Source organism: Bos mutus, chromosome 19, assembly GCF_027580195.1.
Source record: "Bos mutus isolate GX-2022 chromosome 19, NWIPB_WYAK_1.1, whole genome shotgun sequence".
Taxonomy (NCBI): Eukaryota; Metazoa; Chordata; class Mammalia; order Artiodactyla; family Bovidae; genus Bos; species Bos mutus.
Window position 1 is genome coordinate 15,151,405 of NC_091635.1, and position 24,185 is coordinate 15,175,589.

General features: G+C 50.2%; 1 protein-coding gene across 3 annotated transcripts in view; it reads right to left on the reverse strand.

Moving 5' to 3' along the window:
- PIK3R6 (phosphoinositide-3-kinase regulatory subunit 6) overlaps positions 1–23,959 on the reverse strand; it is a 49,606-nt gene extending 25,647 nt beyond the window's left edge. For 2 of the 3 annotated variants that reach the window (XM_070389472.1, XM_005907547.3), the window contains exons 1-8: positions 23,843–23,959; positions 13,597–13,700; positions 3,706–3,789; positions 3,051–3,142; positions 2,282–2,350; positions 1,441–1,573; positions 1,229–1,298; positions 24–207 (exon numbers count right to left, since the gene is read on the reverse strand). In XM_070389472.1, coding sequence (XP_070245573.1) covers positions 24–207; positions 1,229–1,298; positions 1,441–1,573; positions 2,282–2,350; positions 3,051–3,142; positions 3,706–3,789; positions 13,597–13,609 — 645 coding nt within the window. In that variant the 5' untranslated portion in view covers positions 13,610–13,700; positions 23,843–23,959. The remainder of the gene's footprint in view (positions 1–23; positions 208–1,228; positions 1,299–1,440; positions 1,574–2,281; positions 2,351–3,050; positions 3,143–3,705; positions 3,790–13,596; positions 13,701–23,842) is intronic. The other variant, XM_070389473.1, reaches the window with a different exon arrangement.
- Between the last annotated feature and the right edge of the window lie 226 nt (positions 23,960–24,185).

Consider the following 24,185-nt stretch of genomic DNA (forward strand, 5'->3'; position numbering starts at 1 on the left):
GGTGAGCAGGGCAGTGACCTTACCAGCAGCTTCCTTTGCAGCGCGCCTGCATGGCAGGCCTCCCCCAGCGCTGCCTGCAGGGCGTGGGAGACCACGTGGCGCATGCAGGCCTCCGGCGTCTGCTGCCCGCTGGCCGCCTCGATCTCCAGCAGCAGGGCACTGCACACGGAGGGAGACACCAGCTCAGGATCCACGAAGAGGAACACTCTGAGGGCAGAGGTGGGGGGGGCCGGGGGCTGATGAGGATGACCGTGGGGAGGAGGGCCACTGGAGGGGCACCCTCAGAGCCTTGCAGACTCCTCCCAAGTTGTTTACTTCCTCCAAAAACAGGAGCTTCAAGTTCAAAAGTCTAGGGAGGGATAACGCTAGGGAGCGGTGGGGACTGTGGCAAAGAAGAGCAGGCACAGTCCTTTGGGGGGGCACCTGGTCCTTCTGGGGACCCTCTAGTCTCCTGTCTAGGGAAATTCCAACTGAAATGTCACTCTCCGCCTCAGCGTTGTGCCCCAGTGACCCCGCTATCCTCCAGGAGGGACTGTATATCCTTCTCACTGAAACTCCAAACCTTAAGTGAGCCCCATCTCTCATCGCCTTCATCATACCAGAAAACCAGCCTCACCCACCCTTTCCTCCATACCCAACTGCCACCCAGGCTCTCTGATGCCAGGTCCTCTGGGTCCCTTCCACTCCCCGCACTTCCATGAACACTGAGCCCCAGGCTGCCCCTTTTAGTACCAGGTTAGCAGAGCTACCTGCGGGGAGGAGGCTCTGCACTCCCTGCCCCACCCCCAACCCCATCAGCTGCTCTCTCCAGCACAAGCAACGGATGTGTCCTCAATCTTATCAAAAGGGGCTGCACTCACAGCCCAGACCTCATGGTGTGATTGTGGCCTGAACTACTTAAATCCTGGAGCCACTCCCGGCTGCCTGAAGCTACATCACAGCCAAGGGCAGGCTGGAGGTGGAGCCACGGAACCTCAGCGTGGCCAAGGGCTCACATCCACGTTCTGCATATGAGCGGAGAAGCTCTGAATCCAGGCCAAGAAGAAAGACCTGACTGCTCTTCGGGACCTCCAAGGAAGGACACACCCCATTCCCCCTGGAGGACGTCCCTTCCCCCCTGGAGGACATCCCCCACGGCTGGACAAATGAGCAGCTCTGCTGGGGCTCCTCTCCATCTAGCCTCCTGGCTCATCCTCCCGGCGGCAGCACACTGGATTAGGCCACTCACCTCTCCCGGTAGGGGTACAGCTCGCTCGTCAGGTTCTGCTCGGCAATGACCAGCCTCTGGTACAGCGTCCCTGCAGAGCAACTGCTTCAGCCAACCAGTCCCTGAGTCTCTGGCCCCTGTTCCCCACTTTCCCAGAAGCTGCTGGAGCTTTCGAGCTGCCTGGAATCGTGAGAGGAAGGCGAGACCTCAGGTGGAGCTGGGGGTGCTCTCACCTGGGACCGCCGTCTCCGTTTTCAGCCTGATGGCACAGTCCAGGGCAATCGTGCAGTAGGGGGCGGGCAGGGTCAGCAACCTCGTGCAAAAGGCATATGTTCTCCGGTGGAGCTCTTCTGTGATGCCTGTAGCCTGGGTGAGAGGGAGCGGTCAGGGTGCCCAGAGCCCTGGGTCACAAAGGGCCCTGGCTGGGGTGGGCTGATGGGATGGGAGAAGAGCCAGGGACCTGGGCTCACACTTCCCTTTCAAGTCTACACCTTTAGCTTCTTCTCCCATCATCTCTAAGACTCCTCCCCTCTTGACACCCCATTCAGGTTTCCCGGTGGCACTAGTAATAAAGAATCTGCCTGCCGATGCAGGAGATGCAAAAGACATGGGTTCAATCCTTGGGTTGGGAAGATCCCCTGGGGAGGGCATGACAATCCACGCAGGTATTCTTGCCTGGAGAATCCCATGGACAGAGGAGCCTGGTGGGCTACAGTCCATAGGGTTGCAAAGAGTCAGACACGACTGAAGCGACTTAGTATGCACTCATGCAAGACACTCCATTCACGTTTATCAAGATGGGAATTCATCCCCATCCTGTTCCTCCGGCAAATCAACTCTCCTCCCAACCCTTCTGCTCTGTTGGGGTTGCACCTTTACCCCCTGCCCCCCACCTCCCCAGTTTCATCTCTTCGTGTTTCAGGGCAAGGACAGGGCTAAGGGAGGAAGTCAGGTAGGGGCAGGCAGTACTAGAGTTCTTCCAGGCTTGCCAGGCAGAGACCTGGTGTTTCCTGGGTGTCCAGCCCAGTTACTTGCGGGTCACCAGGACCACCCAGACCCTCAGCCCCAGCTCACCTTAGTGAGCACGTACATTAGAGTGTGCAGCAAAGGAATGATGATGTGGCGGGCGTCCTCACTTTCTGCCTGGAAGACAGGAGAGAGCACAGGGCATGGAGGGGGCTGGAGGCTGGCAGGGGGACTTGCTTCATCCCAGTGGGAGATGGGGTGGAAGGCAGTGTCCCACCAGGCCAAGGGGTGTGGAAAAGGGGCCAGAGCCTGCCCTGGCAGAAGAAGAGCAGTGGGGGTGGGGAGGGCACACAGGTGCGGGAGCCCAGGTGTGGGGGGAGGGGAACAGGGACCTCCATGGGGGAGGGGCAGCAGCTGGCAGCAAAGGGCAGGTGAGTCCCCAGCCTGGAGGCCCCTTTGAGTGCAGCTTTCCCAGGCGTAGAGCACTGGGTGGTGAGAAGGATGATTATAACTTTGACAATTCTTAGTAGTTATACATTTATGTTTATAGGAGCTTTTTGTTTCTGTCGAGTGACAGGGGTTTTCATTTATGGTGGTGTTTTAGAGATTCTTTCTGAAAGATGTTAACTCAAGTCAAACAGTGGGAATCAATGTGCAGATACTATTGCTCATGGGAAAGTACAGGAGAGGGAGAAATATGGTAGAAACCAAAAGACCAGAGTGCAGGAAACGTGGGGCTGATGGGCAGACATGGCCCTTCTTGCTCTCATCCCCTCCTGGAAGCCCGAAAACCTACATTCTCCAGCTCTCCAAGCAAGAACCCACTCTCTCTCTGAGTGAGAACCCACCTTCCCTAACTCTCTGAGCGAGAACCCACCTTCTCCAGCTCTCTGAGCAGGATGCGGACCAGCATCGGGCTCTTCCCAGGATCCCGCTCAACCTTCTTGTGCAGGGACCACCTCCACATGCCTGGGCCGGGAGAGGGTGGGAGCAGTGCTGAGCAGGACCCTGAGACTTGGAGCCCCAGAGCCCCAGGTCTGACCCTGCCCCCCACCGCCTTGGGCGCCGGGCTCTGAGCCCGTGGCTGGGCTTCTCATACATGGGGGAGCTCTGATCTTCACCCCAGTGGGCAGTGAATTCCCAGGGCAGAAAGGACAGAGGTGCTAGTGGGGACAGGTGTGTGCACGTGGCTTCTGGAGCTCAGCCACGTGCCAGGGAGTCCTTGGGGCCTGCAGTGCCAGGGGAATCTTATTTACAAGGGGAGTTGGAGAAGGTGGTTAAGAAAGAGGATGGCAGACCCCTCATGGGCTCTGCCACGGTCTCTGGGAGGGTGAGCCAGTGGGCAGAGAAGGCATCTGGGTCCTTCAGGCCCCAAGGACTTCCAGCAGGATGGAGGCTTGGCTGGAAGTCCCCCTCATCCTGTGAGCTCTGGGTCGGGGCGCTTTCCTGAGAATGCATGGGCAGAGCTGGCTGGGGTGGTGACAGGGTAGTGGGGGAGCCAACAGAGCTCACGGAGGACTGCTGGTTCTTACCTCGGTTGCTCTGCAGGGCAGGGGCCTGGGCGCTGAGCTCTCGGAGCACAGCCTGCACGCTCCGCTGGAGATCCAGCTCCACATCTGGGGTTGGGGGTAGAGGGGGTGGGGGTGGGGAGGCTTTCAGGCTGGGAGCTCTGAGGCTCAGCTGCCCCAGCCTTATCCTCCCCCACAACCTCCTCTTTCCCTGAGAATGTCCTTAGCCTCTTCTTCAAGCCTCAAAAGGAGCCCAGAAGCAATCAACTTAGAGCTGGCAGCCTGCATCGTGGCCAGGGCTGGAAAACAGCCTTTTGATCAGCATGTTTGTGTTCTTTGTACAACCAGAGTATCTCAGGGTGAGGTATATATACTGCCAAAGATATGTGGGACAATCCCACTTGTTTCTTTTGGTCGCACCATGAGGCATGCGGGATCTTAGTTCCCTTACCAGGGATCAAACCCTGTCCCCTGCAGTGGAAGCGCAGAGCCTTAACCACTGGACTGCCAGGGAAGTCCCATGAGACACTTTTCAGTGGTACACAGGTGATCCCCAAATCTGAGAAACTGTGCGCTAATTTTAATATATAGAAAAAATATGTAACTAGTTCCTCAACTAGTATGAAGAGGCTAAAATTTCAAGTCAACTTAAAGAAATACACCCCACTCCAGTACTCTTGCCTGGAAAATCCCATGGGCGGAGGAGCCTGATAGGCTGCTGTCCATGGAGTCGCTCGGAGTTGGACACGACTGAGCGACTTCACTTTCACTTTCACTTTCATGCATTGGAGAAGGACATGGCAACTCACTCCAGTGTTCTTGCCTGGAGAATCCCAGGGACGGGGGAGCCTGGTGGGCTGCCGTCTCTGGGGTCGCACAGAGTCGGACACGACTGAAGTGACTTAGCAGTAGCAGTAAAGAAATACATGAGATAAATGGCAGGAGGTGACAACGACTCCCTCCCTGACCAAACTCGGGATCCTCGAAGCCTTGTTCTCTGCTAGGCTCTCAGCACAGCCCCTGTCCTGTCCCTGGCCTCCCAGCCCAGTTTTAGAATGAGTCCTTCTGCCAGTCATTCGAGAAGCCCCGGCTCAATTATCAAATTCTCTATTCCCCACCTTTGATGGGTAACTCCTCAACCTGCCTCCAGCAAGAGTCCTGTTAGGACCATCTATCGAGAATCCCCCAGCCCTGAGGTCCTTTGTTAGTAAATAGTTTTCCACCCACCAACCTCTCCCTCTGTTTGTTGACTGCAAATCCCCTTAGGTCTTTGCCTTATTTAGAGCTGAGCCTCATCCCCCTTCTCTATTGCAATCATCTTGAATAAAGTCTTCCTTAGGGCTTTTTTTTTATACATATATAATTTTACTTTTTTATTAATTTTTGGCTGTGCTGGGCCTTCCTTGTTGCTGTGGGCTTTTCTCCAGTTGTGGCGACCAGGGGGCTAGTCTCTGGTTGCAGAGCACGGCCTCTAGGGTGTGCGGCTTCAGTACTTGGCGGCGTGCAGGCTCGGGAGCTGCGGACTCAAGGGCTCCAGAGCGCAGGCTCAGTAGTTGTGACACTCAGGCATGGTTGCTCCTTGGCACGTGGGATCTTCCCGGACCAGAAATTGAACCCCAGTCTCCTGCACTGGCAGGTGGATTCTTTGCCACTGAGCCACCAGGGAAGCCCGTTAGGATTTTAACAAGTGTCAAGAATTTTTTTTTTTTCCCTGTAACAGCAGTGTGCTGACATGGCAAAACTCTGGAGATGGTAACTGACATTTGGAAAGTGTGGTAGCTGCGAAAATGCACCTAACTCATCTCCCACTACAAGGAGTTCAAGGGATCCAGGCGCTTGGGGCTGTCGGGCTGTGAAATCCATCACTTTCCAGCCAATACGGACAGCAGCAGGGATTCTAAAGCCAGCTCATCCTCAGGAACCTTTGTGGACGGTTGACTCTGGTTCAGGGTTCCCCAGCCTGTGGTCAGTCTAGCACATTTCCACCCAGCCCTTCTTCCCTTTCTCCTTCTTTCAGTGTTGGGCTTGCCCACAGTCTGAGCGCTCACTCCTCCAGCCCTCACCGGCTCCCTGTCCGTTTTCTGTCCCACAGGTGTTTCCCCACATGAAGCCTTGCATGTTCAATCTTGTCTCCACTGTCTGCTTCTTGGAGGATCGGGACCAACACAGGAAGTACGGCAGACACTCCCTGTGCCATCAATTCCCCTTTAAAATCAGCTCCAACCAAGGGGAGTGCTGTCTCAGGTTGTCAGTGCAGTCTCCGGTTGTCAGTACAAACCACACACCACCACAGGTTCCGCTTTTGCCTGAGCTGTCAGGAAACTTACAGCCACATGGAGGCCCTGCCTCAAAAACCTGCTCATCTCAAGAGATGGAGATTTCTTTCCTTTACTCCTTTGGGGGTGCTCCTGCTTTACAAACATATATTTTAATCTCCTCGGGTTCCTTTGAAAGTAGGTAGGAATGGCATTGAAACATGTAAAATATCATGTATGAAATGAGATGCCAGTCCAGGTTCAATGCACGATACTGGATGCTTGGGGCTAGTGCACTGGGACGACCCAGAGGGATGGTATGGGGAGGGAGGAGGGAGGAGGGTTCAGGATGGGGAGCACATGTATACCTGTGATGGATTCATTTTGATATTTGGCAAAACTAATACAATTATGTAAAGTTTAAAAATAAAATAAAATTAAAAAAATTAAAAAAAAAAAAAAAAAAGTAGGTAGGACGAAGGTGTGAAAGTGAAAGTGTTAGGTACTCAGCTGTGTCCGACTCTTGGAGACCTCATGGACTGTATGTAGCCCACCAGGCTCCTCTGTCTGTGGAATTCTCCAGGCAAGCATAGTGGAGTGGGTAGCCATGCCCTGCTTCAGGGGATCTTCCTGACCAAGGGATCAAACCCAGGTCTCCCGCATTGATGGCGGGCTTTTTGCCATCTGAGCCACCAGGGTAGTTAGAGAGGACAAATCTAAAAACCCAGCAGGTTGTAGCCCAGAAGTCAGAGTTTGTTTAGGTCAAGGCACCCCATGCTGTCACAGTCATGGACCCGCTCTTCTGTGACTCTGGCGTGGACCCTTGCAAGCCTGGGGTCGCCCAGCATCTCTGACACTCTCACTTTCCTCCGGCCTCTCACTCAGCCCCCTGCCCAGGGCAGGTCCAGGTCTGACTCTCCTTTGGGCTCAGAGCAGGAAGTGGGCAGGTGTTCCAGTCCACATTAGCCCACCCGGCCACTCTGCTGGGCAGTGCAGCATCTCCCCAAACTGGCAAGGAAATTATTTCGCCTGGCAAGAAGGCTTGTCCCAAGCAGTCCTTCCATCTACCTAGTTCCACCTGGCATGAAGATGGATGAGTTAATGCAGGATGAGTTAAGCTTCCCACGGTGGCTCAGTGGTAAAGAATCTGCCTGCAATGCAAGAGACCATGGTTTGATCCCTGGGTCGGGAAGATCCCCTGGAGAAGGTAATGGCAATCCACTCCAGTATTCTGGCCTGGGAAATTCCAAGGAGCCTGGTGGGCTACAGTCCATGGGTCGGGGCCAGTGTGGGGGGGTCCCAAAGAGTCAGACATGACTGAAGTGCTGAGCACAGGGTGTGTTATTTTAAAAATATGCCACGTTCTATCTCTTCTTTCTTCCCTCTCCCCACCACCCCAACATGGACCACACAAGAGACTTAAAACTGTGATATTAATAATTGTGTTTTCCTCACTCATTAAAAGCATAGCCAAACCTTTGTCTTTGGAGCCTTAGGTTCCCCTGCTGTTTTGCACAGGGAGTTATGTTTTTATGTTTCAAAGAAAAATAGAGAAGTTTAAAAAAAGAAAAAACAAACTCTGCCAGTAGCCCCGGGAGAAAACCCCTAAATAAACCCTGTTTTCGAAAGTCTGGGCAGCCGGAACAAACTCAGGCTTTGGTCCACATCTGGTTTGCAGACATGTCTTGTTTGGGCTTGCAGAGTGTCTTTGGGGGAAAAAATTGAACTAGCTCCCAACATTTACAAATGAGGAGATTTTGCATGAAAGCTCGAATTCCTGGCATCTCTGGAAAGTCTGTCAACACTGGGCATGCATTCTTCCCCCAGGTGCCAGTGACAGGGGCTGGGGAGCAGCTGCCCTCCTGAGAGAGGGCATGGCTCCTTCAGGGCTTCAGAGCGGTCACTCTCCTTGTTTCCCTTACTTACATCCTTTCCTCGGCCCCTTGGCCTTGAGACCCCTGGCTGTCTGATCGAGACAATCACGCTGGATTGTCTCAGAGGGATGGGTTGAAGGCTGCTGCTTTTTGTTAAAAAGAAGACTGGCATATAGATGTCAACACTACTGTCTCAATTCGACCCATCCTCTCCTTCCCCCGCTGTGCCCACAAGTCCACTTTCTACATGTGTGTCTCTATTCCGGCCCTGCCAACAGGTTCATCAGCACCATTCTTCTAGATTCCATATATATGCGTTAATATATGATACTTGTTTTTCTCTTTCTGACTCACTTCACTCCATATGACAGACTCTACTAGGTTCATCCACATCACTACAGATAACCCAATTTCATTTCATTTCATTAAAAAATGGCTGAGCAATATTCTACTGTATATATGTGCCACAACTGCTGTATCCATTAATCTGTTGATGGATATCTAGGTTGCGTCCCTGTCCTGGCTATTGTAAATAGTGCTGCCATGAACACTGGGGTACCTGTATCTTTTTGAATTATACACTACCGTGTTTAAAAACAGATAGCCAGTGAGAATCTACTGTATAACACAGGGAGCTCAACTTGGTACTCTGTGATGACCTAGAAGGGTGGGATGGGGGGCGGTGGAGGGGAGACTTAAAAGCAAGGGGGATGTCATGTATACTTACATCTGATTCATGCTGTACAGAAGAAACTAACTCAACACTATAAAGCAATTATTCTCCAATTTAAAAAAAAAAAGAGAGAGAAAGTGGCAATTTGAGGGTAGGAGGTCAGATTCTCCAAGACTGTGAGGGCACAAGGGTTGTGGGGACCCCAGGAAGGAGGAAAACCAGGGCTGGCTGGGACAAAGCTGATGGGTGGTGGCAGAGATCTCAGATGGGGGGAGCTAAGCACTAAACTCTGTGCACCTGAGTGCCACTGGTGTGGTCTCCTGGGCCACCTTGGCCAGGGTGCAGGAATGTCCCCAGAGGAGCCCCTTGTCTCCTGATGGACCACACAAGCCTGACCAGACCGTTCTGGGGGCTGCAGCCACCGTGGACTGAAGACATTCAGATGTTTCCATCATCCAGACTTTGTGACCTCTGGGCTTCTCACAGGATACCAAAGAGCTGGGGGTGGTGCCCCGAGTGAAGGACACAGGAATCTGTCCTGACCTCGGAAAACTAGAGCTGGAAGCTGGACTGCAGTTGATTAAGCCCACAAAAGTATTTCTCATGCCTCAAATATCTCAGGGTCATCATTCTTCTTTATCTTTTTTTGGCCCTGCTGCTGCTAAGTCGCTTCAGTCGTATCTGACTCTGTGCGACCCCATAGATGGCAGCCCACCAGGCTCCGCCATCCCTGGGATTCTCCAGGCAAGAACACTGGAGTGGGTTGCCATTTCCTTCTCCAATGCATGAAAGTGAAAAGTGAAAGTGAAAATGAAGTCGTGTCCGACTCTAGCGACCCCATGGACTGCAGCCTACCAGGCTCCTCCATCCATGGGACTTTCCAGGCAAGAGTACTGGAGTCGGGTACCATTGCCTTCTCGGTTTTTGGCCCTACCACACAGTATATGGGATCTTAGTCCCCTAATCAGGGATTGAACCCATCTCCCCTGAATCTCTGCATTGGAAGCACAGAGTCTTAACCACTAGACCACCATGGGACTCCCTCTGACATCATTCTTGATCCGGGACAGCCACTAAATAAACAACATTCCTTATCCTCCCCTCCACTCAGGAGTAGGATATAACTATCAGGTATCCAGATTACTATTCATACCTAACATTTAAATAGCACTTGAAAGGTAGACACATAGAAAGTCTTGTGTAGGTGTAGCAAGACAATGGTACATGTTAAACCAATTTGATTTTTGTCATGGCTAGATGAGAAGACTACATTTCCCAGACTCCCTTGTGGTGGCTCAATGGGGGTCATGTGACTGAGTTCTGGCCAATGGCATGCGGTGGAAGTGGTATGTAGCATTTTCAGGTGTGGCCATAAAACCCTCTGTCCTGTCCTCCATGAGCTTGGAAGAAATGATGATGGTCCCTAAGAGGAAAGAAATCTCAGTCCCTGAAAGACTGTAGCCCGTATTGAGGAGCCACCTGGGTAAGAAATAAGCATTTCTTGTGTTGATCCACGGACACTGAGGTCATTTATTATAGCAGCTACTGTTCTCTGACTCGGGGACATACAAAATGTTCTCTGGTGTGTTGGGTTCATTGGGTTCTGGGCAGAGCCCTGTGAGTTCGGCAGAATAAATACTGTTCTCCCTGTTTTGCGCAATCTAGAGGGACAGACCTGACCCTTGCCTCTGTCACCTCTCCAACCACAGAAGGTCAGACCCAGATGGGCCCTGGAGCTGACTCTTTTCCCATTTCACAGATGAGGAAATGAGGCTCAGAGGGGAGAGGTGATTTTTGCAAGGTCACAGAGCTGCTGGAGCAGAGCTTTCTCTTTGCCAATTGCTCTTCCTTTAAAGCTGTCATCTTATGTGCGACCATTCACCTCTTCACTGGGGAAAAGAAGAGGGTGTACCCGGGTGAAACCGTGGGCATGTGTCTACCTATGTGTGCCTGGGGCTTGAATGCACAAATAAACCCCCCTGATGAAGTTGCCTGAAAAAAATTTCCCATAGGATCTCCCTGGTGGTCCAGTGGTTAAGAATCCATGCTTCTACTGCAGGGGGCTTGGCCCTTGGTCGACTCTTGGGTTTGACCCTTGGTTGGGGAACTAAGATCCCGAGTACCATGCAGCATGGCCAAAAAATTAAAAAAAGAAAAAAGAAAAGAAGGTGGAGAGACGAACCACACACATGCATACACACCGGTTCCCAGCTCTCCAACCAGCGTAGATGTTATCACAGCTAAAGAGACAATAGGGAGGAAGGAAAGGAGAAGAAAAGCTGACAGGGTCCTGACCGCAGCGGGACCCCCTAGTCTGGGGTCTGCTCCTCAATTTCCGGCCATTCAAAGCTGACCTAGGACTTGGCAGTGCCAGCTCTCTGTTGCCCTGTAATCCTAAGACAATCAAATCTCTCCCCAACCTACTCTTGGATGTTGTCTTTTCACCTAGTTCCCAACCTCGGCTGCACATTAGAAGTACCTGGAGAGCTTTCAAAATTGCCAATGCACAGTCCACCCCAAACCAAAAAAATCAGATATCTGAGGGTGGGGACTAATAATCAATTTTTTAAAATAGCTCCCCAGGAGACTGTAATGTACAGGATTACAGAATTAACCTAATTCTAATGAGAATCGCTGTCTTAGTCTGGAGATCTGATAACTGATCTGTAAGGGAAGGAATGAAATGACAAGATGCTCAGAGTTCACAGAGGACAATCATCCCTGAATTCAGAATGAAGGTCCCGACTTCCCTGGTGGTTCAGTGATTAAGAATCTGCCTTGCAATGCAAGGGAGCTGGGTTCGATCCCTGGTCAGGGAACTAAGAACCCACATGCTGTGGGACAACCAAGCACACAAGATCCAGAGCTTGCAGGCCACAAGGAAGGATCCCACATGGTGCAACACAGAATGAAGCTCCCAGGGTCAGGATGGTCAGGGGTCAAAGCTGCCCCCCCTGCAGGGGAAGCTTGGAGTCTTAACCACTGGACCACAGGGAAGCCCCTCAGTTGTTCACTGACATTTATGTGCTTAGCATCCAGATGTGCCACTGACTGGAGTAACACAGTTAATGCTCCTCTTCCATCCTGTGCCTGACCTCCGCCTTCCCTGCATGTGGAATAAAGGCTCAGACGGTTCTAAAAAGGTTTGCAATCTTGCCCCTGTTCTCAGGAATGACAAAACAGCAATACCTTTGGTGCCCTTGAAACACTGCTCTTTTGCCCTCAAAATAAACATCTTCCTTTTCTGGAGCCCCTCTTCTTGACCCTAGGATGAGAGGACTCTGAGGACTGTAAAAAGGTGGAGCAATATAAAAAAACAACTGTAATTTGGGAAGTCAGCCAGGACAACTGCAGTCCTAGTCGGGATGAGAAAACTCTTCCGCGCTCCCAGACAAGCATCCTAATTTGGGGATGTTTCTCTCACCCACTGAACTTTGGGAGGGTGGGGGCCATCTGTCACATCTTTGAGAGTGGATGCTGGTGGTCCTGCCTGCCCAGGAGCCTTCTTTACTCACTGTAATCTCAGTGAGACTGGCCTTGGAGTGGCACAGAACCAAGCTGGCCAACAGGCTCTCCTCGCCCTCTGGGTGACCCTTGTGTGGATGATGGACTGGAGTGAAGAAAACCTCCCTTTTCCTATCCCGTGGCAGATCCACTCTGTTCCTTGTCTTTACTGCTGCCTGGTGCTTCAGTTGTTCCTTCCATGCTCTGCTATATTTTTGAAAATTAAATGAATCATATGGGTTTCTATTGCTTGTATCCAAAGAAAGTTTATCGGTACACCTCTCCTCTTAAAACACAGCATGGTGGGTCTTAACTGTAATTCAAGTGAGTGCAAAGTAAGTTGAAATATTTTGAAATATTTAGGAGACTTTCACAGTGCTCTGCTACCCCTATCCTCCCAGCCCAAACCCCAGCTGGTTAAAGACAACCCGGAATACTGAGACACCAAGATTCACTGGTGAGGCTTCTTCTCATTGGGGGATTCACTGATTGAAGCTTCTTCTCATTGGGTGATTCACTGGTTGAAGCTCTTCTCATTGGGGGAGTCATGGTTTGAAGCGTCTTCTGATTGGGTAAAGCTCTCCGAGGGTAAGCAGGGTGTGGAAAGGTTACTTGTCTTGGAAATGACAACAAGCTGGTAGCTGTGCCTGCCTCAGGGTGTCCCCTACCATTCCCCGAGACAGGGATCTTCAATGACAGTAGAGTCTATGCCTGGTGGCGGGAGGAGTGGTTTCTCACTTGCTGGACGAACATTAGTTGATGTACATCTTAGTTGATGTCATCTCTGCTTGTTATCCCAGGGGCACGGAGAAGAGTCTGGGTATTGGAATTAGCCAGGCGTAGGTTCCAATCCTAGCTCTGCCACCAACCAGCTATGTAGGTTCCAGCAAATTACCTAACCTCTCTGAGCCTGTTTCTCTTTCAGTAAAATGAGGACAATTGTACTGAAATCCCTACTTCGCAGAATCCTTCTGATGTTTGCATGAGGCAGCCCACAGTGAAGTCATTCACAGTCTGGACGCTGGAGCTAGATTGCTGGGTTCAAATCCTGATTGCTGTTGTTCAGTTGCTAAGTCATGTCCGACTCTTTGCAACTCCATGCACTGCAGCACGCAAGGCTTCCCTGTCCTTTACTGTCTCCCAGAATTTTCTCAAACTCATGTTCATTGAGTCAGTGATGCCACCGTCTCAAATCCTGATTGGATCACATACTATCTGTGTGTCCTCTCTCACTTTCCTCTTCTGTAAAATGAAGGCAATAATGCTGTCTGTCTCTCAACAAGTTAATATTTGTTGGGTGCTGTTTCCACTACTTGATATATTGTAAGTGCCATGGAGATTTTTGTTAAATAAATGCAAGTATTTGGCAATACATATTGGCTTTTACTGTCATTACTCCCAGTGTCCAGCTGAGTGATCTGCCAGCAGCTGGGACTCATACAAGTGCATGGATGTCCATCTCTCAACTATGTTGTCACATTTGGGCAGCTGAGTGGGGATCTCCCAGCTGGGCTGGGTGGAGGGTGGCCTTGCCAGCCCTTGGGGCTTTCTCACCTTCAAGAGGGGCCTCCTCCACCCTGCAGACCCCTCTCCCCCCTGCCATACTGACCTGAGCTCTCCATGGGAGCCTGGGGTGTGTGTAAGAGGAGGATGTGGTTGTCTCAGGCAGCAGAATGGAAAGTAAATTGGTTGTTTTTCTGCAAAGAGGTGGTTCTGCAAAATAAGAGACAGTGTAAGTGGTGAGAAAGTGCAGAAAGTCTGTGTGTGGAATGGAAAGGAGACCAGGGGACCAAGGCTTCTCCCACATGGAAGGGGCGTCTAGATTTATTTAAGAAGTGCTTCTATGATGCTTGCTACGTGCCAGGTACTCTTCTAAAAATTTAAAAACTGTCAACTCTTCACTCTCAGTGTTTTGTTTGTTTTTGGTCACACTGTTTGGCCTGTGAGACCTTAGTTCCCTGACCAGGGATCGAACCCAGGCCCCACCCACCCACCCCGGCAGTGGAAGTGCAGAGTCTTAACCACTAAACCTCCAGGGGAGTTCAAACTATCCATTCTTTAATATTAACCTGATGCTGTTGCTGTTCAGTTGCCAAGTCGTGTCCAGCTCTTTGCGACCCCATGGACCATGGCACCCAAGGCTTCCCTGTCCTTCACTATCTCCTACAGTTTGCTCAAACTCATGTCCATCAAGTCGGTGATGCCATCCAACCATCCTCATCCTCTGTTACCCCCTTCTCCTGCCCTCAATCTTTCCCAGCATCAGAGTCTTTTCCAATGAGTCAGGTAGGTACTCTTTTCTCCCCATTCTACAAATGGGGAATTGAAGCACAGAGGTTAAATATCGATTAAGGTCAGATAGTAAGTCAAAGAATGAGCACTTGAACTCCGACCATCTGGCTCGAGAGCTCAAGCCCTCCATCATGACCACAAGCTGCCCCACTGGGACCCCAGAGTGAGGGACTCCCAGAGTTAGCTTCCCAGAGCAATATACTCCCCAAGTGAGAAGCAGAGGAACTCTGAAAGGATTGGGACAGCTAATCAAGAGAGAAAAAAGAGACAGTATTAGGAATGATGAACATCACATAAGACATTGATTATACAAAGAAAGCCCTGAATCCTCGATATCACACAGTTTTCTTGGAAAATAAAAATAAATCAAAAGGTTCTAGAAGACTCGGAGAAACTGCTTATATTGGTAACCAGTGAGGAAACAGAGAAAGCCCTCAAAGAACTAGCTCTTAAAAAGTGATATCTGGCTCAGATGGCTCCTCTGATAAGTCATCTCAAATATGCAGAGCAAAGCAAAAAACTGTTCCAAAGCATAGAGAAAGAAGAAGAGATTCTCTGAAGAAGGCAGCCTCCCCTTGATATGAAAATCTAATGAGGATAGTTTACAAAAATAGAGGAAACACTTTGCATCCACTGGGATAGCTATTTTAAAAAATAAATACAACAGAAAATAACAAGTGTTGGCAAGGGTGTGGACAAATGAGAACTTGGGTTCATGGCTGGCTGGAATGTAAAACTGAGCACCTGCCATGGAAAACAGTAAGGCGATTCCTCATAAAGTTAAACAGAGATTCACTGTATGGTTTACCAGGAATTCCACTCCTAGGTAAACACCCAAAAGAATTGCAAATAGGGACTAATAGATATTTGTACACCAATGTTCATAGCACCATTATTTAAACATTGCCAAAAGGTGGAAAGACTCCCAAGTGTTCACACAAGAGGTGGTGTATGCAGAAAATTATGCAGCCTTAAAAAAGAATGAAATTCTGATACATGCTGCAATGTAGCATGGAACATCATGCTAAATGAAATAAGTCAGACACACAAGGACAAATATTATATGATTCCACTTACATGACGCATCTAAATAGGCAAATTCACAAAGACAAAATATAATGGAGGTGACGGGGGGCTGAGGGGAGGCAGGAATGGGGAGTTACTGTTTAATGGGCACAGAGTTTCTATTTGGGATGATGAAAAGCTTCTGAAAATGGATAGTAGTCATGATTGTACAATATTGTAAATGTACTTAATGCCATGGAATTGTACACTTTAAGGTAGTTAAAATGGGTGAATTTCATGATATGTATAATTTTACCACAACAGAAAAAATATATCTGGCTCACTTATAAATACAGATGTAAAATTATAAAATAAATATCAAAGAGTTGAATTCAAAGTATTGAAATTATAATGTATTATGAATAATTTTCAGTTGAGTTAGTTCAGTTCAGTTCAATTGCTCAGTCGTGTCCAGCTCTTTGCGACCCCATGGATCGCAGCATGCCAGGCCTCCCTGTACATCACCAACTCCTGGAGTTCACTCAGACTCACGTCCATCGAGTCAGTGATGCCATCCAGCCACTAATCCTCTGTCGTCCCCTTCTCCTCCTGCCCCCAATCCCTCCCAGCATCAGAGTCTTTTCCAATGAGTCAACTCTTCGCATGAGATGGCCAAAGTACTGGAGTTTCAGCTTTAGCATCATTCCTTCCAAAGAAATCCCAGGGCTGATCTCCTTCAGAATGGACTGGTTGGATCTCCTTGAATAATTTTAGTCTAATGATAATCATGGATGTGAGAGTTGGACTATAAAGAAAGCTGAGCACTGAAGAATTGATGCTTTTGAACTGTGGTGTTGGAGAAGACTCTTGAGTCCCTTGGACTGCAAGGAGATCTAACCAGTCCATCCTAAAGGAAGTCAATCCTGAATATTCATTGGAAGGACTGACGCTGAAGCTGAAACTCCAATACTTTGGCCACCTGATGCGAAGAATTGACTCCTTAGAAAAGACCCTGATTCTGGGAAAGATTGAAAGCAGGAGGAGAAGGGGACAACAGAGGATGAGATGGTTTGATGGCATCATCGACTCTATGGACATGAGTTTGAGTAAGCTCTGGGAGTTGGTGAAGGGAAGCCTGGGGTGCTGCAGTCCATGGGGTCGCAAAGAGTCGGACGTGACTTAGCGACTGAACTGAATTGAATGATAATCATCAAAATGAATGCAAAACTGTGACAAACCATTGGCAGAGATTAGAGAAATGAGTAATATCAACTATTGGGGAGGACATGAAAAATTTGTTCTGTCATATTCAGCTGGAAAGAATGGAAATTGGGGGACTTCCCTGGTGGTCTAGTGGTTGGGAATCTGCCTGCCAGTGCAGGGGACATGGGTTTGATTCCTGGTCTGGGAAGAATCCACATGCCATGGGGCAACTAAACCCGTGTGCTACAACAAGAGAAGCAACTGCAATGAGAAGTCCATACACCACAGTGGAGAGTAGCCACAGCTCGAGAAAACCCTCATCAGCAATGAAGCTCCAGCACAATAAAAATAAATAAATAAAAACAAACTTGAAAAAAAGCTAACCGACAAAGACCTGCTGTATAGCACAGGGAACTGAATTCAATATTATATTTTATCATTATACTATATATATGCAGTGTAATGTATATGTACTATAATATATTATTATAACCATATAATAACATATAAGGGAAAAGGATCTGAAAAAGAATAAATAAATACATGCATATATTTATTCTTGAAAGTGAAAGTGTTAGTCACTTAGTCATGTCTGACTCTTTGCGACCCCATGGACTGTAGCCCACCAGACTCCTCTGTCCATTGGATTCTCTAGGCAAGAATACTAGAGTGGGTAGCCATTCCCTTCCCCAGGGGATCTTTTTCGGGACCCAGGGATTGAGTCCAGTTCTCCTACATGGCAGGCGGATTCTTGACCATCTGAGCCACCAGGGAAGCCCTATATATTTATTCATATATATATATATATACACACACACACACATAAACTGAATTGCTATGCTGTACACCTGAAACTTACACGACATTGTAAATCAGCTCTACTTGTAAAGCTGTGGATGATCTGGGTTGATTTTTAACATTTATGTATTTATTTGGTTATGTGCGTCTTTGCTGACGCTCAGGCTTTCTCTAGTTGTGGCAAGCAGTGACCACTCTTGGTTGTGGTGCTCGGGCTTCTCACTGAGGCGGCCTCTCTTGTGTAGCATGAGCTCTAGGGCTTGTGGGCTTCAGTAGCTGCAGCACATGGGCTCAGTAGTTGTGGTTCACGGGCTTAGCTGCCCTGTGGCGCGTGGAATCTTCCCGGACCAGGGATCGAACCTGTGTCCCCTGCACTGGCAGGTGGATTCTTATCCACTGTACCACTACAGAAGCCCTGGGCTGATTTTTTTTCTTTAAAGTAAAATTCTAAGAAGCTTCAACAGTCACTGTCAGAAAGCCTGCTTATTCATTCTTCATTCACTCGCTTACTCATCAAACATTTATCTGGTGTCCATATATATTTGTGTGGGACCTGGGGATTCTCTGTGCCACCCCCTTGTTCCTCTGAGGGGACCTGTGTAATCTGTTTCCTGTTCTTTGGGCTGCTGACCACACCCGTGTCGGGCAGAGCCCTTGGGGTCAAGTCTGCATCAGACAGGAAATATGCAGAACCCAGGTCATTTCTTGGAACGAATCAACATTGCATTTGCTTCAGTTCAGGGTGATGTGAACTTCTCAGGAAATAAGCTTGCCCTTTTAGGCACCTGAACATGCCTCTGAGGTGTTCTGGATGAATGTCATGGGAGCTGATTGCATGCACTAGGCTGTAACACGGTGAAGATTTCAGGGGCTGTTGGCAGCTAATGGAAGTCTCTATCCCACACTGAAAGGCTTCTTTTCTCTGGTGTGAATGCTATTTCAGCAGTGGGCTTAGAACATCTATTTTGGCTGCTCCGAGGCCAAAGGATGTTCCTCCCTAGCTCCTGGCAGTAATTCTAGGGGCTGAGATCGCTGAGTAAACCAAAGTGCACCTATGGAACACTATCCACATGGCGGAAATTGTGCCAGGCCCTAGTGTTTAGAGATAAATAAATGAGACACGGTTTCTTACCCTTAGGAGCTGAGGGTCTACTTGTCCGTGACTTCTTACTGACTGCGGTGTGACCCTACTCGTCACATTCTCAGTCCACAACTGGCACACTGATCGCGCAACAAGCATGAGAACACATTCATTTCACAGAGACCGAGGGCAGTTATCAGTGAGTCATTAATAAATAATAAGTGGTCTGTGCTAATTTCATCATTTCTGAGCATGCATCCCACGAAGGAGACTATAGCTCAGCTGTATTAGTGAAGAATGATTACCTCACCTTTTTCTTATCCCCGTCACCTTTCTCCATGCCTCATCTTTTAAAATTATGCATCTACATGTCTGTTTATTTTTTGGCTGCAATGGGTCTTTGTTGCTGTGCACCGGCTTTTTCTAGTTACAACAAGCAGAGCCTACCCTCTAGTTGCCGTGCAATAGGGTTACATCCCGATAAGCTCATTGTTGGACCTTCCCTGGTGGCGCAGATGCTAAAGACTCTGCCCGCCATGTGGGAGACCCAGGTTCGATTCCTAGGCCAGGACAATCCCCTGGAGAAGGGAAAGGCACCCCACTCCAGTATTCTTGCCTGAAAAATCCCATAGACAGAGGAGCCTGGGTAGCTTCAGTCCATGGGGTCGCAAAGGGTCAGACACGACTGAGCAACTAACACACACAAACCCATCGTAGGTTGAAAATATCTTATGTTGAAATGCACTGAACACTTCTACCCGTACAGGACATCACAGCTTGGCCCCGCCCACCTTAAACATGCGCAGAACTGTTCCATGAGCCTACAGTTGGGCAAAACCACCTAACACAAAGCCTATCTGCTAGTGAAGTGCTGACGATCTCGTGTAACGGACTGAACACTGTAATGAAAGTGAGAAACAGAATGCTTGTCTGGATGCGGACTGGTTGTGAGTGTACTAGTTGTTGAGCCCTGTGATCATGTGGCTGGCTAGGAACTGCCCTTCCAGCAGCACGAGACGGGATCATACCCCATACGCTAGCTCAGGAAAAGATCAAAAATTGAAGCATGGTTTCGACTCAGTGCACCTTGCCTTCCCACCACTGTAAGGTCGAAAAACCTTAAGTCCAACCATTGTAAGCTGGGGACTGTCCACTTCCACCCAGGCTCCAGTTCTAAGAGAGAAGAGTTCATTACAGACGTGCCTGATGTGAGCTGGGCGTTGGAGTTGCCCCGAGGTGCCATGTGAGTCATTCGATAAACGTTTATGGTACACCTCCCTACTCCTCCGTAGCCCCTGACTCACTATATGGTGACTGTCAGGCACTCATGTGAAGACAACACAGGGTCCCCGTCTCCAAACCATTCTTAGGTTAGAGAGTGGAAGCCAGTCTATTTGGCACGGTTGGCATGACAGACGGCACAGGTCACAGAGATGAGGCTGATGCTCAGAATCCTGGTAAAGAGACAGCCTTCTGGTTGGAAGGGGGACCTGGATGGAGTGGTCACCCTCTGTGGGAGGGACTGGCCTCGGGCTCCGTCTTGGACTGTGGCTCTTTTCATGCATCGCTGACCATGCAAATGGCACATCCGAGCTCAGCTCGCAAGCCCCTGCCCTCTCCCCGTTCTCCCAATCACAGCAAGAATATGACACCGTAGGATAGAAACACACCAGCCTTGGCCACCAATCCGGAAGATTCCCAGCAGCGGGTACCAAGAGCATGGGAAGTGGCTAGGGGGTAAATTCCAACAACCTGGGAGCATCCCCAAGGTCACAGCACCGTGGCCTCTCACCCCGCCGTGGCCTCTCACCTCCACCCCAACTCCCAGCCTGAGCTACTCGCTCCTCGTCTCACTTGCTCTATATGACAGAGCCTTATCTGTCCTACAGATTCAAGTGAGGAGAACCAGGTTTTTCTCTGAAGATCAGATAAGTGGATGGATTCATTCATTCACACGATGAGTATTTTTTGAGCCTCTCCTAAGTGTCCGATGCTACTCCAGGTCCTGGAGATGTGGTAGTAAGTTAAAAGTAGACAAACACCTGCTCGCATAAAACTTGTACTACCTGTGGGTTTGTTGGTGGGGGGGAGGTGGTTTAGTCGCTAAGTCATGTCCCCATGCCTCTTGCGACTCCATGGATTGGGAACCTACCAGGCTGCTTGTCTATGGGATTCTCCAGGCAAGAATACTGGAGTGGGCTGCCATCTCCTTCTCCAGGGGATCTGCCTGACCGAGGATTCGAACCCAGGTTTCCTGCACTGCAGGCAGATTCTTTACCAACTGATCTACAAGAGAAGCCCTATGTGTGTGTGTGTGGGGGGCGGGGGTTGCAGACAAAAATGCCATAATTAAGTTGTGTATTAATTATACAGCTGAAAGGTGCTAAAGAAATATGGCTGAGAATGTGATCATGAGGTTCCAGTGACTGGGGTGCAGTATGAAAAGGTCTCCCCAAGGAGGTGACCTCTGAGTAGAAGCCTGCAGGAGGAAGGGAGCAATCCGGGCAAAGTCTGCAGAAAACATGTTCCAAACGAAGGGAATGGCCAGCCAAGCACTGAGGAGGGGGTGCTGGAGGCATTTCAGGGGACAGTGCAGCCGGGGTGCAGTCAGTAGGAGAACCCTGGCAGGCAATCCTCCATGGGTTTGTGCCCACCTCGTGAGCATTTGTTCCAGATCACTTCTTCAAGATCTGTATCACAGACAACCTTGGAACAGAGAGCCTGCCCTCCCCAGGGCCAAGAACAGATTTCTTTGCCACCAGTGGAATAGAGACAATGTTTCCTTCCAGGGCAGAGGTGGCAGGTTTGCTGGCAGCCCACCCTTCCCTCCCCTGCCCCCAGTGAACACTGGGGGTTTCCTAAGCTCCAGGCTCCTCAGCGGTGATGCACAGCAACCTCTTGGGGCCGCCTCTTTGCTCTCCCAGGGGATTTGAGGGCAGGACAAGCTCATGCTGCTGGTTTCACTGTGAGTGATAAAGATGTGCGACTCTGGAGTCTTGTGTTTTCTGCCAGCGACCATAAAACTGTGGAGACTAACTTGATCGTGGTTGTTGTTGTCTAGGCACTAAGTCGTGTCCAACTCTTTACAGCCCCTTGGATTGTAGACCACCAAGCTTCTCTGTCCATGGTATTTCCCCGGCAAGAATACTGGAGTGGGTTGCCATTTCCTTCTCCAGGGGATCTTCCTGACCCAGGAATCGAACCCGTTTCTCCTGCATTGTATTCTTTACCATTGAGCCACGTGGGACACCTCAACTTGTTAGTTATCAGTAGGGTAAATCTTAGACCCTTACAGCTCTTGTCAGAGGGATGGGACCAGAGACAAAGAATTAACGGGTGGCTGAATGAATCGGGATTCAGAGGACAGTCCTCCTTAAACACAGAACATTAGCAAGGAACAGTCCTCAGGGAGGGTGCAAATGCACAGCTATTCACTGCCCCGGCGGGTAACACAGGCCACAGAACCAGAGATGGCTCCATGACACACAGCAAGAAGTGGATGGGACCCTATCGGCAGCAGCTGTTGCTCATTCATTCTGTGCAGGAGATTGTAGGAAAGACTTCTTGGCCAGAGGAAGGGCTGCAGACAGCAGGACTGAGAGGGTCTGAGGTGGCCAGGCTCTGGGTCACTGTTTCACCATGAAGTTTACAGCTGATGCCCTGCTTACCCTGGCCTCCCACCCCAACTGCTGGCTCCTGGGCCAGACTATTCAGCCAGGAAAAGCCACCACCCAGCCCACCTATGCCACCCCCTGGGAAGAAAGGCATGGAACTTCCCAGGAACATACTTCTGCCCCCTCCTGTCCTCTGCCTGCTGTTCTAGCACAGAGAGGGGACCATCCCATCGTGGAGCCACTTCCCTCTCCTCCCACCCACGCTCCCTCCTGCCCCCAGGGTATCTGGCAGATGCCATCTCCAGGGCTTGGATTTTTTCTCTCCATAGACACAGACTTGCCAGGCAACACACCCAGTTCTTTGATTTAAAGCATGTGATTAGCGGGGGTGGAAAGGCAGAGCTTGGGGTTCCGAGGGGACCCCGTCAACCCTCATCCCACGAGGCCCCACTGGGCTTTCCAGATTCCCAAGGGCTTTATTTCCCAGCTGTCCCCGAGGACTGGGCAGGCCTGTTTCCTTTGTTGTGTCTGCCCCTGACTGCAAAGGAAACACCTGGATGTGAGAGAGCCAATCTAGGAGGCAGGAGAGCATTGTTCCTGGGGGCAGGGAGCCTAGGAGGAAGGTGATGGGCCTGGATGCAGACCAGGAAGGCCTGAGGACCAGGTGGCCACCAGCCAGCCTGGCATTCATGCCCACCCTGGGAGCCGAGGAGGTAACAGAGGGGAGCCACAGAGTGTTGGGGCAGGTAGCATTGGGCGCTAGACTGCTGGGTACCAAATCTCTTTGTTGCTATGGCAATGTGTTGCTTAGAGCCGTTGTGCCTCAGTTTCTCTATCTTTAAATGAGACTTAATAATAGCACCTGACTCACAGGGTTTCTGTGAGGACTCAAAATGATGATATTCAAAAGCCACTTATTTACAGATAAATAAACAGGACAGGCCCCTGCTGGTTGGTCCTCCACAAACGCATGCATTAGCAGCCAAACTGAACCGCTAGCTGTTCTTTCCTGCCATCACACTACCTTCCTCCTCTGTGTTTGCAGTTTCTCCCCCTCACCGAGATGCCTGCAGTCTCATCTCTGCACACCAACCCTCTGTCTGCCTCAAGGCCCTGTTGACATTTTGAGCAGAACCTTCCCTGACCCCAGCCCTGGGGGGCTCTCTCCACTTGAGCCCACACCTCACTCTGCCAGGGGCCCTGGCACCTATTAATTTCTGTGTTGGTCATGCACAGTCAGGTCTCAACCCCACGCCAGCTGGGCCTCTCCGTGTGTGTGTGTGTGTGTGTGTGTGTGTGTGTGTGTGTGTGCAGAGAGTAACCAAGACCTGGGACAGACAGGGACAGATGATGTCCCAGGAGGGACGCAGACGGGGGCCCAGAAGTTTCTCTCGGAGTCCTGCATCTTGCTTCTCCACTCTACAATCTTTGGCAAGATGCTCCATCCCTCTAAGCCTCTGTCTCCTGACCTATAAATGGGCAGTATTAACACATATCCAGCCTTCCTCCAATCGCCTGTAGGAATCCAACAGGCTAACGAATGTGCTCTGCAGCACCAGGGAGGAATAATTAGTCCTTCATTATGGGCATTTACAGGATCTGGAGAAGAAAGGAGAGGTCTTCTCACAGGTCCTGCATCCTTTCTTCTTGTGAAAATGGGTTGAGTAATCTTAACCTGGCAGAGCAGTCCTAGTAGCCACCATACCTGGGTGACCTGTCTCAGAAATGCTGGGCGTGTGTTCATAAGGGCTGGGGATGTCTCGGCCCCTCGTGGGCTCCCCTTCCAACATCCCGCCTCCGGGACCCTCCATCTGCTCCTCCCAGATCCCTCCCTGGAGACTCTGCCCCCAGCCAGCACCTACCTTGACTCAGCAGTAATTCAGCGGCCCACAGTCTTGCCCAGGGAGGCCACCAGTCCCGGATGATGGGTGTCTCTGCAGCCTCTAGCCCTGCAGAGAAAAGCCCAGTGTCACAAAGGCCTGGCTCTGTCCCCTCCCCTTCCTTCCCCTTCCCCATGGCCCTCGAAGCTCCTCCCAGAGCACATCCTGCTGTGAGGTCTCTTTCTAGAGAAGTGTCTGTGGTCAGCCACAGCCACTGGACCTTTTTTTTTTTGGCTGTGCTACCAGGCATGCAGTATCTTAGTTCCCCAACCATGGATCGAACCCGCACCTCCTGCAGCGGAAGTGTGGAGTCTTAACCACTGGA